Source organism: Falco rusticolus, chromosome 4, assembly GCF_015220075.1.
Source record: "Falco rusticolus isolate bFalRus1 chromosome 4, bFalRus1.pri, whole genome shotgun sequence".
Taxonomy (NCBI): Eukaryota; Metazoa; Chordata; class Aves; order Falconiformes; family Falconidae; genus Falco; species Falco rusticolus.
In genome coordinates this window covers 97729584-97742513 of record NC_051190.1, presented here as the reverse complement: position 1 = coordinate 97742513, position 12930 = coordinate 97729584, and the positions used below count along the sequence as shown (strand labels likewise).

The 12930-nt window shown below is 36.3% G+C and overlaps 1 protein-coding gene across 3 annotated transcripts in view; it reads left to right on the top strand.

Moving 5' to 3' along the window:
• Nucleotides 1-12930, top strand: part of ULK4 (unc-51 like kinase 4) — a 249764-nt gene that overhangs the window by 47848 nt on the left and 188986 nt on the right. For all 3 annotated transcript variants that reach the window (XM_037383381.1, XM_037383380.1, XM_037383379.1), the window contains exons 18-19: nt 1573-1680; nt 6082-6165. In XM_037383381.1, the coding sequence (XP_037239278.1) occupies nt 1573-1680; nt 6082-6165 (192 nt within the window). The remainder of the gene's footprint in view (nt 1-1572; nt 1681-6081; nt 6166-12930) is intronic.

Sequence of the window (12930 nt, the reverse complement as noted above, 5' to 3'; positions counted from 1 at the left end):
TGTCACAGAGTCAGTCCTACCTTAAAACATTTTTAAACAAGCTAATTTTTTAAGTGTCATTTTTTTGTACTACAGCATAAAATAAACATTTCAGTTTGTTCCAGACATTCAGAAATGTCTCAGTTATACTGCTGATAATGGTTTTGCTACTTAAATAGGAAGGGAAGAGTTCATAAGCAGAAGAACGAAATAAAATTCATGCCCTATTTGTTGTATTAAGGAGATCATAATATGATGCTTTCTATTGCCTTCTTTTCTGTATAATAATAAAATGCACAATAAGTGTTATTATTTGCTTGTACTACTATTCTTGTTCTGTTTCCCTAGGCTGATACTTTACAGCAATGCTTTCTCTGTTTAATTAAAAAATGTAGTGCATTCTACATTACACTTCACATGTAAAGTAATAATTAAAAAGTTGACTGTTTCCACATTTTAAAATGGAATAGTATGTGCAATATTGCCATTTATTTAAAATACATAAAAATAACTTCAAATCTCACTTATCAGATCTTGTAAAGTATTGGAAATCACTCAGTTCACTGATGGTATCTGTTTAGAGAGCTCATTTGCTCTATCTCATAAGTACTTTAAAAGTATTAGAACTAAATCCTTCCCAGCAGTCAAAGGAACATAGGCACATAGAAAGTTTGTGAAATCTGGATCTGCTGAACAGTCTTCTTTTCCTACTCTTGCAAGGCATTCATGTTTTGGAGCAGGGGGAACACATGTAGCTTCATCTTTCTTAAAGAAACTACTAGCTTCTCTACTGTATATGATTGGTACATATTGGAGTGCTTTTGGTTTTGGGGAGCACACCTCAGCCAGCAGAGAGCATGCTTTTCAATTTAACGTGTGGTAGCCAAATGGTCCTTGGTTTCTTGAATGAGTCCAGCATTAAACATTAGGTTGGAATCTGTTCCATGTGTGTTTGGCACAGTGATTTCTTAGGTCACCTACACAAGATGAATAAAAATTCTCAATTTCCATCTAACCCCTCAATATAGATAATGTCTGTCTATCTATGTATGTGTATCTCAGCTTTGCAAACAGAAACTTGGTTATATCCAGATATGTCCAGTTCTCACACAGTGAGTTGCCAGTAAACTCAGAGATCAGGTGACAAAACTTTAAGTGTTCCTATGTTCTGATTTAATATATACACAAAAGACAGCACCGGGGTTTTGTTTGTTCTTTTTATAACCTGATGATGATGAGAACTTTTAGATCTTCTGACAGAAACATAGGAATAGCAAGTCGACTCTTTTTTCCTGGCAGCTCTACCTCTATTGTCCTGAGGGAAAGGGAAGAATGGATAGCTCATAATTTGCCACCTAGGCTATTTACTTCTTGCATTTTTCTCCATATAGCATGTATTATCTGTTTTGTAATGATTCTTTTTTCTTGTCTTTCCATGCTTATTAAATCCTTTGCAAATGGCTCTTTAGCATAAGTGAAGAGTGTATCAGTAACATGGCATTTCAGATAAAGCTTGTTACCTTAACAGGACATTTTGCTTGAGAAAACATTATACATGGTATTCTGTGATTATTTTTTGTTTGTTTGTTTTAGGCAATTATACTTTTAACTGAACTCATCAGGGAGAACTTCAGAAACAGCAAACTGAAACAATGTTTTCTACCGGCACTTGGGGAGCTTCTTTACCTCATAGCCAGTGAGGTAAGACTGTCAAGGGATCCTTACAAATTTAACAAATGTGAAAAAAATTTCCCATGGAAAAGCAGACAAAAAAGCAAATTACTTTCTCATTTGTATCCTCAACAGTTTCCTTGTGTGTTCTGTGATACTTTTTGTGCTGTAAGAAACATGTTAGTCCAATCCTGTACTTCATCTGAGATTGATTAAATTGTATTCTTCAAGTATCAACCTGAAGTAACTAGTTTTAACTTCATAAAACAATTTAGTCAATCACCATAATGACTGCTGGCCTCCAGGTGGCAGATCTAAGGGTTAGAACATCTTAGCTAGAGACTTTGACTAAATAGGGTGTATCAGGACAGCCTATGATATTAGTAAATTAATATATCTGGTCCATATTAGATCTTATCCCAGCATGGTTGAATTCACAACTCGGTGGGAAAGGAAATGGAATGATCCTGACTAATTTCAAATGGAATTACAGTGATTCCTGGCTAGAATTGATTTAAACCTTCAGTCTAGAAATAGTAGGTTCACATTAAAAATAAATGAGCAATTTGTAGAAAAGAAATACTGTCAATAGTAGGAACTGAAGATGACAGCTGCTCTAAACCCTCACCTTTCTTTTTCCTTACTCAAAAAGTAAAATACTTTCTTTTACTCACTAGAAATGAAGGTGACTTCAAACAGCAAAGGCGTAGCCCTAGCTTCTCTAGAGCCTTTGTATTAGCTACATAATCTATTTACTCTGAATGCTATCATGTTAGTTTAGTCTGTGAGGTCACTTGATAAAGGAATGAAAGTACCATCTATATTTTGGCTTACTGTAGTTATGGCTTTGTACTGAACTTAAGTGTTTTATTGTCAACATCCTGTAGTTCCTTTGCAATGTTCCGAAAGATTTAGTGGTTGCCTTGTATTTTGTAGGTTAGCAAGCATCGTCCTTTTTTTGGTTAGACAGCTGCCAAATTTGTCAAACACCCAGAGACTCACAGAACTTGTTCTTACACTGAGAAATTATATTATGTAAAATACATCCACAGTCACAGTATATTTCTATGTTTAATACTTTCTCAGTTTTCCTTGAGAGAGAAAAATTGTATTCAGCATCATCAGACAGATTGCAAACTATGTATTTTAACCATTAATAAAAACAAATAAAGTTAAAATTCCAACTTGAAAATTATATTTGGCAAGAGTATTTTACACTGCTTGATTTTATTTTGAAATTAAACTTAAATGGTTGAAACAATTCTGTTTTCACTGGCTCTGTAACAGCAAAATGATTTACATCCACTGACCCTACTAGATCTTTTTCCTTCTGAAAATGTGAATTGAAAAAATTTTGAGACTGTTTGATTTATGAGCATCACAATGTTTGAAGCATGATAACTTGTATTTAAATGGCAACTCTTTCGTGTTTCAGGAAGATGTATAGTAACGGATTGCACTGCTTTGAGTCATAGCTAAGTAATTATTAGAGAATAGGAAGAAATATTTGGAACTACTGTACATGTATGAACTTAATGTACTGTGTCTTGGTAAAACTTCAAGAATACCAGTGTGATTTGTATGCTTTGAGACACTTCTTTTAACATTTCTTTTTTTAGAAAAGTCTTTATAAAGCTTTTAATTTCTCTATTCTGTACCTACTTGATCTCAAAATACTGTACTGTTGTAGGCATTTTGTTGCTCATTCAGCTGCTAACAGTAGTATTGAATGACCTTGCACGATCACATACCAACCCAGCGGTAGTATAACAAGATGAAACAAGAACATTTATTCCCAGTCTGTATCTTTAAACAGCAAAGTTTTATGCCTTGACTAATTTAAGAAAAAAAAGTCATAACTGCATCTAATTTATTAAGAAATGCCCACAAAATATTTTATTCCTTGTTTTCTTTCATTTTGCTCTTCAGACTACTTGATTGTTTTATCAAGCTGTTAAATATTTTTTATTTAAAATGTAAGTTTTTGGGGACATGGCTGATTTTATTTATTTATTCATTCTCTTTGTTGTTTTGCTAAGTGTTTCTAGGCCCAACCACAATATTAATATTAAATAATGATAAAGATTATTTCTTTTTTTATATGAATATTTGGTAAAATATAGACTATCAAACATTTAAAATCAAATGCAGCATGAATCGCTACCTTAACTACAGGCTTACTGTTTGTACTTCTGTGGCTTAAAAATACTATGAAAAAGTAGAGGTAAGCATAATGGTCCTCTGCAATCCTAAACTCTGATATTGTGTCTGTGCCTGCATATGAGATCACAGTAGTAAGACCTTATGCTCCATCTCTGCATTTTTCTTCCAAAATGAAGCCAAGAGCAATTCACAAGTAGCATGAGCAGACCCCAGGGAAGATGTTCTGTTACTCTTGAGCAAATTGCCTTCAGGGAAGACTTTTAAGTTCTATGTAATATTTCTACTCATTTTGTGCTGTTTGTGTTATTAAGGTGCAGAACCTAAAATTTAACCAAAATCAACATAGGCTGTAAGCAAAAAGTAGGAAGAATCCCCATTGTTTGGCTATATATTTAAATTTATTAAACGTCAAATTTTATAGGTGTGTTTAAGAATGGTGCTAAGTTCATACACCTTTTGCTTTTTTTATTTCTAAGTAGAGACTAAGCCTTACAGAAAGTCATTAATCAGTCTGAATAATGGAAGAATAATTTATACTTCAGGACTGTACAGTTTCTTAAGGCTTTTTATTTTACAGTACATTTAATATGTATGGTTGCAGAAAAACCTGACACAATTTCTGATTAAATCAGATTATTAAAATGAGAAGCAGATTCATGCTACTTCCAATATAGGCTTTTTTAACTCTGTCTTGACTTCTAGTCTTGTCCTGCCTTTTCCAGGTAGAGCAGGTTCCACTCTTGACTGTTAGAAAGTAACCTACCATCCCTCTTTGAAATTTGGGCTGCATTTTCTTAAACTTATATGCTAAGCCGTGGAAGGCAGACTCTGGTTAAATGTCAACACGTTTTTACACTGATAAGATGAAGGAGGTGGAATGTAGTAGGTTTGATGTCTCTGTTGGGTGTCAAACCACTCTTATTCTTACTATCTGTTTACTTCCAAGGAAAATTGTTCCATACATCCTAATGCAAAGTTAGCAGAAATAAAGCTTAAAAAAATGGGACATTTAACAAACTCATTTTCTCTATTGATACATGTTGCAAATAAAGTTTTATTTTCAGTACAGAAGGAAAATGAAATTTGTCAAGGCAATTAGGTGATAGTCTTCCCTGCTAATGTGCTATGCTTTAATTAACTGCCTGACATTATCACATCATATACGTTGAATTAGTGTGAGCCACTCAGAAATCAGGAAACTTAGAAAGTATAATTTGGTTCTGCACCATTAACCTCCACCTTGCCCATCCTATGGTTTCTTTATTAGGGACACTTAATTATAATACTAAAAAGAATATGCTGATATAACTAAGAGAGTTCAAGAAATGTATAGTATCTGCAGAAACTGTTGCTTGTCATCCTTTGTCTACTTACTAAGACAAGCTACACATTGCTTTCATGGCCTATCAACTTCACAACATCCAATGGCTATTATTTCTCACTTTCTTTTCCAAAAGAGGCTTTTTTTTTTTTTCTTTCAGTTGCTAATATCTCTGTTACTAGCCTAGACACGGAGATTGTTTTAGTTAAATCTTAAGGATACCCAAGTGTCTTCTTTTAAACTAGAAGTTTTACAATAGGCTACTGTGGGGGAAGGAACGTGGGGGGAAGTGGAGTTTATTAACTTCTAATGGAAGAATCAAACCCCTGATTCAACTAGCAGTGAATCAGTGCAGTGTCTCTAACAGGGCGATTTCAAGGAAATAATACATGAAGATCTTGGAACAGTGTTGGTTGGTATGTACTGAAGGCTATACCGTACAGTAATTGTTCTTAAACGGTTTGTATCTCTTTGTATGACTTGGAATACTCTTTTTCCAAAGTAAGCTTATTTTTTGTTTAGTTGCCAGACAGAATTAATTTAGTTTGTTTGGTAGAATTAAGTCACATTGAAAGAGAAGCACTACTGCTATTAATAACCACTTATCTCTTTCTGAAGAGATTAAAATGATTGAGAGGAATGCCAGGATATATTTGTGTGTGTGTGTGTGAATCAGGAATTAATGAAATCCGGAAATACAAGGGCAAATACTGTAGTGGATTTTGGAGACTATTTAAATAAAGGTAATAAAATACAAATTTCTGTGCTCCAAATGAAATAACAGTAAATAGCAATACTGCCCTAGAATTTAATATACTTTGCATATGTTGATTTGAAATGTGTATAATATGATCCCTGTTAAGAATCTGTTACCCATTTTTATGTGACTGAGATTATTGTGATTTTTTTTTTTTATTTAATCATATGTGCCATTGACTTCATTTCAGGAGGAAAAAAGGGAGCACCCCAGAGAATGCTGGGTTGTTCCCTCGGCTGCTTACACTGTGCTAATGAGGTGTCTTCGGGAAGGGGTAAGGCTCTTTCATTGTCCTCAATAGAAATTCTCCACTGTAATAACCCTTTAGGCATTGTGTGAGGATTGTAGCCTGCAGCACTGCAGTCCGTTGTCAGCTAAGTATTGCTCTTGCATTTAAATAATCATGATAAGACCATGACCTAAGCAGGAGATTAATGCAAAAATGTAGCGTTGTTCTCTGTACATTCAACATTTATGTATTGTTGCTTGTTTTTTTGGAAATGGGATGGTATATATAAATTACTGTTGATAAATGTGGATTTTATTAATGCAGTGGCTTTCTCTTGAGAAATATTCTGACAGTTTGTACTGTCCTCTTGCAATCTGATTTTCGTGCATCTTCCATAAATCTTTGAGCAAGATTTACATTCTATTTTGAAGTGGCTGATACACAGGTTTTGAAAACTGCATTGTTATCTTACTGGGTTGTTAACATTCTTTCAAGGCCAAAAAGTAGTAATTAGTTTTATTCTCATACATGTGCTGTGCTGTATTCCTCATTTTTCTTGGTGATGACTTAGCTGTGTTAGAAGGGAAGAAAAACATGCATATAGTTCCAATTTGTAAAATGAAAAAAGATTGAGTTTGAGGGTTTACATTTACATTTGTATGAGAGCACTTGACTTTATTTTTGCCTGAGGCAAAGCTGAAGGCAGAAAACATGTCAGAGGTTGCTGGGGGGAGGAAAGCAAGAAAAATACCTTTTTCTTTTCCCTTCTTTTTTTTGAGATCTTTATTGCCTACAGCTTGTGATTAATAGAGGAAGAGTCTATATGCATTTTAACATCTTCAAACCTTCAGGTGATCAAGAACACACAACTGTGTGTGTATTGTGGACTCTTTCCAGCTCATAATTAGAATAAGATGTCATTCTAAGGCACATTAGTGAAGCTATTAAATTATAAATTTAGTAATGGAGGACTTGCCATTTCTGAATATTCAGTGTACAGAAACTAAATCGAGACATTCATAAGACATTAATTTATTCCTATAGAATAAAATCACTTCTTAGTCCTGAAACATGTCAAATTTTACTTAATAATTGCTCTTAGTGTATTTTTCTTGAAAAAAATTAACACAAAATAGAAATACATTTCCCATGCAGTACTTTGAATTAGATTTAATTAAGTGTAAATTTAGAGTTATGCCTAGGCTAACCAAGTACAGCTGTGCATTTCTACAGTTTCTGTTTGTGAAGATGCCTGAGGTTTGTAATGGAATTTTAAGTATTTGTGCTTGTTTGTGTGAGTACAGTGCAAATATACTATTACAAATTGCTCTGCCTCAGTTGTAGCAGCTCAACTTTCCAGAACAGCACCACGTGAAGAATTTAAAATGCCCATAAATATGTAAAGTACATAAACATATGGAAATGGAGAAACTTAACACCCACTATTATTAACTTCTACAATTTCTTTTGCTACTGTTTTCCTCCAGTCTTGCAGCAATCCTCTTCTTATTCTCCATAACTTTACCAGCCACCCATCTTTCTTGGAAATGATGTTTCAGCATCTAAAACTAGATGGTTAAAATAATATTATTGTTAGACATCTGTTTGCAAGAGATTTTTTAAGGAAAGAATAATCAGATATAAAACAAGTTTTTGTGCCAGATGTTTTAGATGTAGAGGTGGAGGAGGAATGAACAAAGATGGAAAAACAGAGAGAGAAAGATTTTCAAGTATTCAATTCAATTTGTGCTGTCACCTTTGCATATTTGTTTCAAAGCTTGTAAAAGTAGGACTACTGAAGTAGATGCATTCAGGATGATAGTATATCAGTCTCTTCAGTTTATCACATTATTTAGTGAGAAAGTAGGTCTCAATCTTAAGCAGTAGAAGTTACACAAAAAAATGTGCTTAATGAATTTTTATGAAAAGATCTGTGTGGTGTTGTCAGACTGACTTCAAATATAACCATGTGTCTTAGAGATTAATTTTTAAAAAACATTTTAAGCTATAAAACTAGAATACTTTAGGATGGAATGGACCTCTGGAGGTCATCTAATTAAACTTCCTTCTCAAAGCAGGTCTAAACAGATCAGATTGCTCAGGGACATGTCTATTTCACTCTTTAATGTCTCTAAGAATGGCAGTCCCACAACTGGGCAATGCCTGGACTACCCTCTTAGAAATAGTTTTTCCTTGTATGATTGGAGTTTCCCATGTCGCAACTTGGGGCCATTGCTTCTTCTCCTATGGCTGTGAACCTCTGAGAAAAATTTATCTCCAACCTCTCTTTGTCCTTTGGTCAGGTAGTTGTAGACAGCAGTAAGATCTTCCCTGAACCTTCTTTTCTCAAGGCTTGGCAGCTGGTTCGGCCTTTCCTTGTATGTCATATGCTCCAACCCCCTGACCAACCTGATTCCTTTCTATGATGGGGACACAACTGGCGCTGTGGACAAGGGAGGGCAGTGGATGTTGTATGCCTTGACTTTAGGAAGGCCTTGGACACGCTCTCCCATACTCCCCTTATCAGCAAATCGGTAAGGTACAGACTGTTTAAATGGAAGATAGAAGGTGGGCAGGAAAATTCACTCAAGTGATCAGTGGTGCGAAGTCCAACTGGTAGCCAATAACTAGCAGTGTCCCTCAGAGACCATTACTGTAATGTCTTCAGTAATGACCAGAGTGACCAACTGGAGTGTATTCTCCAGCTGTATAACACCGAATTAGTGGGAGGAGCAGCATCAATATGCTGGATGTCAGGGCTGCTAGTCAGGAGTAGGACAGACTGGAAAAATGGGCTGCTGAGAATGTCATGAAGCTCCACACAAGTGAGAGCAAGGCCTTGCTTCTGGGGTGGAATAGCCTCCTGCGACAGTACAAGCTCACTAGGAAGCAGCTCTGCAGAAAAGGACTTGGAGGGTTACCAATCAATGAAGAGTTGAATGTGAGCCCGCAGTGTGCCCTAGCAGAGAAGAAGCACTACGGCAACATGGGCTGTATTAGCAAGAGAGTAGCCAGCAGGTTCAGGGAAATGATTCTTCCCCTCTGTGTAGCAATAACCAGACTGCATCTGGAGTGCTATGTTCAGTTTTGGGCTTCCCAGTACAAGAAAGATCTTGACATTTGGGAGTCCAGCATAGTGCTACCAAGGTAACTGGAAGAAAAATACCTAGTGTTCAGAATCGCTTCTTAATTGATTGCCAGATTTGTTATATTAAAGAGCATGTTTAATGTTTTCTAGTTATGTTCATATATTCTTTTTCACAGAGAATAAAATACGAACTATGACCATATGTAAAGAAAATCAAGTGCCTTCAATCTTTTGGTTTATAAGGGTAAGCAAATCCTAAGAAAAAATGAGCTTGGACCTTCTGGAGATTTTGTGGTCTGGCCTTCTGTTAAAACAATGCCAGCTTCTAGTTGCATTCAACATCAAAGTTACATGAGGTTCCTCAGGGCTTTATGTACTTAAGCTTCAAGTAACTCCAAGGATGGTTATTCTGTAAGCTCTCTGCCTATTTCAGTGTTAGACCGCTATCATGGTGAAGAATATTTTTCCTTATATCTAATGGGGATTTCCCTTGCTGTAGCTTGTGTCTCTTTCCTCCTGACCTTTTATTGGTACCTCCAGAAAGAGTCTTGCACCATCTTCTTTAACTGTCTGTGAGGTCTTACCTGTCTTAGCCTGTCGTTAATCATCATGTGCACCTGACCCTCAGTCATCTTGGTGGACCTCCTCTGGACTAACTGGCATATGTCAAAGCCCAGCTTACAACGGGTAACTAAGCTGGGACACAGTAGGCCAGATAGTCTCATGTTTCAGAATATAAGTGAAAAAACACCTTCCTTGGTCAGCTGGCTGCTTGGTATGTGTGCAGCCCAGTATGCAGTTAACCTTTGCTGCCATAAGGGAACACTGCCGGTTTGTGTTCAACCCGTTCTGTTAAATATTCAGGTCCATCTCTGCCCCTCTGCTTTGTAGGAGTTATTCCATCCTGGGTGTAAGACTTCGCATTTGACTTTTGTGAATGTCAGGAGGTTTCTGTCTGACCATTTCTCCAGCTGTGTGGTGGACTAACATTCCGTTGGTTCAACCATTTGCTCTGAGCTTGTGCCATCTGTGAACATGCTATGATTAACAGTATCAGCCCCAATACTGACCCTTGATAGCACCAGCTCACACAAGCTTAACTTTGTACTGCTGATCACAACGCTTTGAGTCTGGTGGTCCAACCAGCTTTCTGTATACCTTGTAGTCCTCTTCAGTCCACACCTTTGCTATTTGGGTAGGTAACGGAAACCATCTGGAGAGCCTTGTTAAAGCTGAAGTAAATGAAAGCCACTGCTTTCTGTTAGTCCACTGGGCCAGTCAACTTGTAATTGAAGCTTGTCATGTTGGTCAGGTGGGTTCACTCTTGATAAATCTGTTCTAAATGTTACCATTCATCTTGCCCTTCACATACCTGCAAATAGCTGCCAGGAAAATTTGCTCTGTAATTTTTCCAGGGACAGAAATAGGAATTCCTTTTCTTGCCTTTTGGAAGGTGACCATGCCCTTTGTCCCCTGCCAGCAGTCAACAGGACTCTGATCACCACAAACTTTTGAAGATGTGTGCTCCTTCACAAAAATGCCAGCTGGCTTCTTCAGCACATCTAGTTACATCCTTTCTGGTTCAATGGACTTACGCGTGTCTGGTTTGCTCAAGTGTCCGCTGCCTCTGTCTTCCTGTCCTGTAGGTATATTTTACTCCCCCAGATTTTGCTGTTTGGCCCATGGGCATGGAATGCCTGTGAGCAGTAAAGACGGAGGCAGAGAAGGAAGGCACTGAGCTCCTGAGCCTTTCCTGTGTCCTTTGGCCCCACCTTGTTCAGCAGTGAACTCAGTTTTCTTCAGTTCTATTTTTATTACTGATATACCAACAGAAACTGTTGCTTTTTGAACCTTTCTGAATTTCAAATCAGTGTTCTTTTCTGCTAACCTAATACGCTGGCTCTAATGTGTTGTGGGTTTTGTTTGGGTTGGGTTCTTGTTTGGTTTTTTTTGGTTTTTTTGAGTCAATTTTACATCACTCTGTGCCTGCTACCAGAGCTGCTTTGTCCAGGCAGTGAGTGGCTCACAATGCTTAGTGAGTGATACAGAGGTGTGGTAGGGGAGCATGTGAATGACACTGTCCCCCTCCCCGCATCCTGCTGTGAAATAGGAGATAATAGAAATAGTTAAAATGAACAGTCTAGAATTTTTTAAGGTCTGACTTAAAACTAGTAAAGCACTGGATGTGAAAATCCTGAAGATACTGTCTAAATTTGTCTTCAGCGTGCTTAATGTTTTTGACTGCAGCTTAAGATCTTAGCTGCTGTATTTCTTTGTTACCTTTGTAGCCTGTAATCAGCTATTTATTCAATAAATTTCCCTGATCTAACAATTTATTACATGGAAGTAAGCTTTGCATTCTTAATTAGAAATTAAGAAATCACAATCAAATTTAATTAAATCATAAGTTTATTTTATTTGTCCTAAGCTAATTTAATTAAATTTTATATCAGTGTGTTTTCTGAGATGAATATTTGCATATGATCTTGGTATTAATGAAAATGGCAAACTAAATTTATGTAATAAATCCTGAATTACCACTGTGTTAAGTATATGCATTGTAAATACTTACTTGTAGCTTTTTATTGCCAGTTAAGAAGCTTTATTTGATGTATTTGATAAGGATTCAAGAAAATAAAACCAATTTATGTCATTCAGTACTGTTGTTTATATAGCTTTGAGTTTTGTAAGGTAAATTTGCTGTTCTTCAGTTTCATTATGAACTACTCTGGAGTTCTGCAAGATTCAGAGCAGAATTGCCCTCTGAAAAAGAACAGTAGAGCAGGAAGGAGTTTGAAATGTACGTGTGTCCCTTTTATTTGCTTATAAAGGAACACAGTGTTCAGAAAATGCAGGTAGTGTCATTTCCACATACCTTCTATGCCTCAGAATCTAACAGTGACAAAAGATTAAGTACAGGTGAAAGGGGTTTTAGGATGGTGGAGTAGGGGATTGGGACAGCCTTTTATCTATAGTGGATCACAAGTTCAGATTTCCTGCACTTCAGTGTTGTTAACATGAGATAGAAGGTGATATTCAACTCAGGCAAAGAAAAGGCATGTTCAATGATGTGTCAAAATAAGGAAATTGGTACACTCTTGTGTAAGTAAACGATAAGCCAAATTCTACATTTTTAGTCTTGGTATAACGTTGCAGTTTGTCAGAAGCCACGTAGTAAATATTACAATGTTTTCCAACAACCGTTTCCAACAGTGACCCATAATGCCTGTTCCAGGCATCTATAGTCTTGTCTGTGTTCAACTTTTAAATACTTGTGTGCAGTCTCTAAGATAGCAGGGTCCAGATTTCTACAGCTAAAGTGTTCTTACAGTTGCAGTGTTACGCAGTCATGAAAGATACCTTCTGTTTCTGTTTTTTCTGTTATTAAATAAGAAAGGTTATTATGTAATATTAAATGCCTAATGCTAATATGGCTACCCTTTTCCTTTCATTCATTTTACCCAGTTTATTCAAAATTCCTTTGCTAAAGTTACCCTTGTTTACTTCACCCCAAATGTGTCATCCTATCTCTTATTTGAATCTACTCATTGACTTTGCATATATATTTTTGCTTTTTGTTATCACATTTAAGATTCAACTCAATCTTAAATGAAATCGCAGTTTTAGTTTCTGCTTTACATTTGCCTCTTCTCAGACTTACGTTCCAGTCAATTCTCTTACCTTTCTGCTTCCACTGTTTTCTCCCTTATGTTTGCCCCTCC